This window comes from Bison bison, unplaced genomic scaffold (assembly GCF_000754665.1).
Source record: "Bison bison bison isolate TAMUID 2011002044 unplaced genomic scaffold, Bison_UMD1.0 scf7180017864145, whole genome shotgun sequence".
Lineage (NCBI taxonomy): Eukaryota > Metazoa > Chordata > Mammalia > Artiodactyla > Bovidae > Bison > Bison bison.
In genome coordinates this window covers 10,156,584-10,157,133 of record NW_011494717.1, presented here as the reverse complement: position 1 = coordinate 10,157,133, position 550 = coordinate 10,156,584, and the positions used below count along the sequence as shown (strand labels likewise).

The following is a 550-nucleotide window of genomic DNA, read 5'->3' as shown; positions in this document are numbered from 1 at the left end:
CCGTCAGCTCCCGGCGGCGGTTCCGGCACTTGGCCGCAGCCAGCTTGTTCCTCTCCCTCCGAATTCGACGCTTCTCCTCCTCTTCAGGGGACAGCTAGAGGCCAGGGCCAAGGATCACGGTTAGGCTCGGGTGCGTGGCTCACAAAGCTTTTCTGCTTTTAACCGCATTGTAAGTAGGGGAAGAACCCCTTCTGGGACCGGGCAGGGAAGGAGGAAGGCAAGAGGAACGTGGCTCAGGGGCCCCAGAACATGTACCTCACCCCAGTTTGGGTGCCTGGGGGTAGGGGGAGCACTCAGAACTAAACCCCAGCCCCCAGAAGGTGATGTCACGTGTTTGAAGGGAGAGCAGGGTAGCCATGGGTCAGAGACTCACCAGCCCAGGCATGATGGCAGCATGTGACATGTCAGCCCTGATTCAGTGCCAAGACCCGAGAGAATGAGCTGGGACCGTTCCCCAGAGAGTCCCCTTGTGCCAGGCCTGGCCCCACCCACTTAAGCAGCTTCCTCCCAACTCGGCCTAATTACTCCTCCCCAACACTCTGCCTGCTCT

General features: G+C 60.0%; 1 protein-coding gene across 1 annotated transcript in view; it reads right to left on the bottom strand.

Annotated features, from left to right (window-relative positions):
- FOSL2 (FOS-like antigen 2) overlaps nucleotides 1–550 on the bottom strand; it is a 22,230-nt gene that overhangs the window by 5,923 nt on the left and 15,757 nt on the right. Inside the window, exon 6 of the mRNA XM_010840700.1 lies at nucleotides 1–94. This exon is cut by the window's left edge and continues 1 nt beyond it. Coding sequence (XP_010839002.1) covers nucleotides 1–94 — 94 coding nt within the window. The remainder of the gene's footprint in view (nucleotides 95–550) is intronic.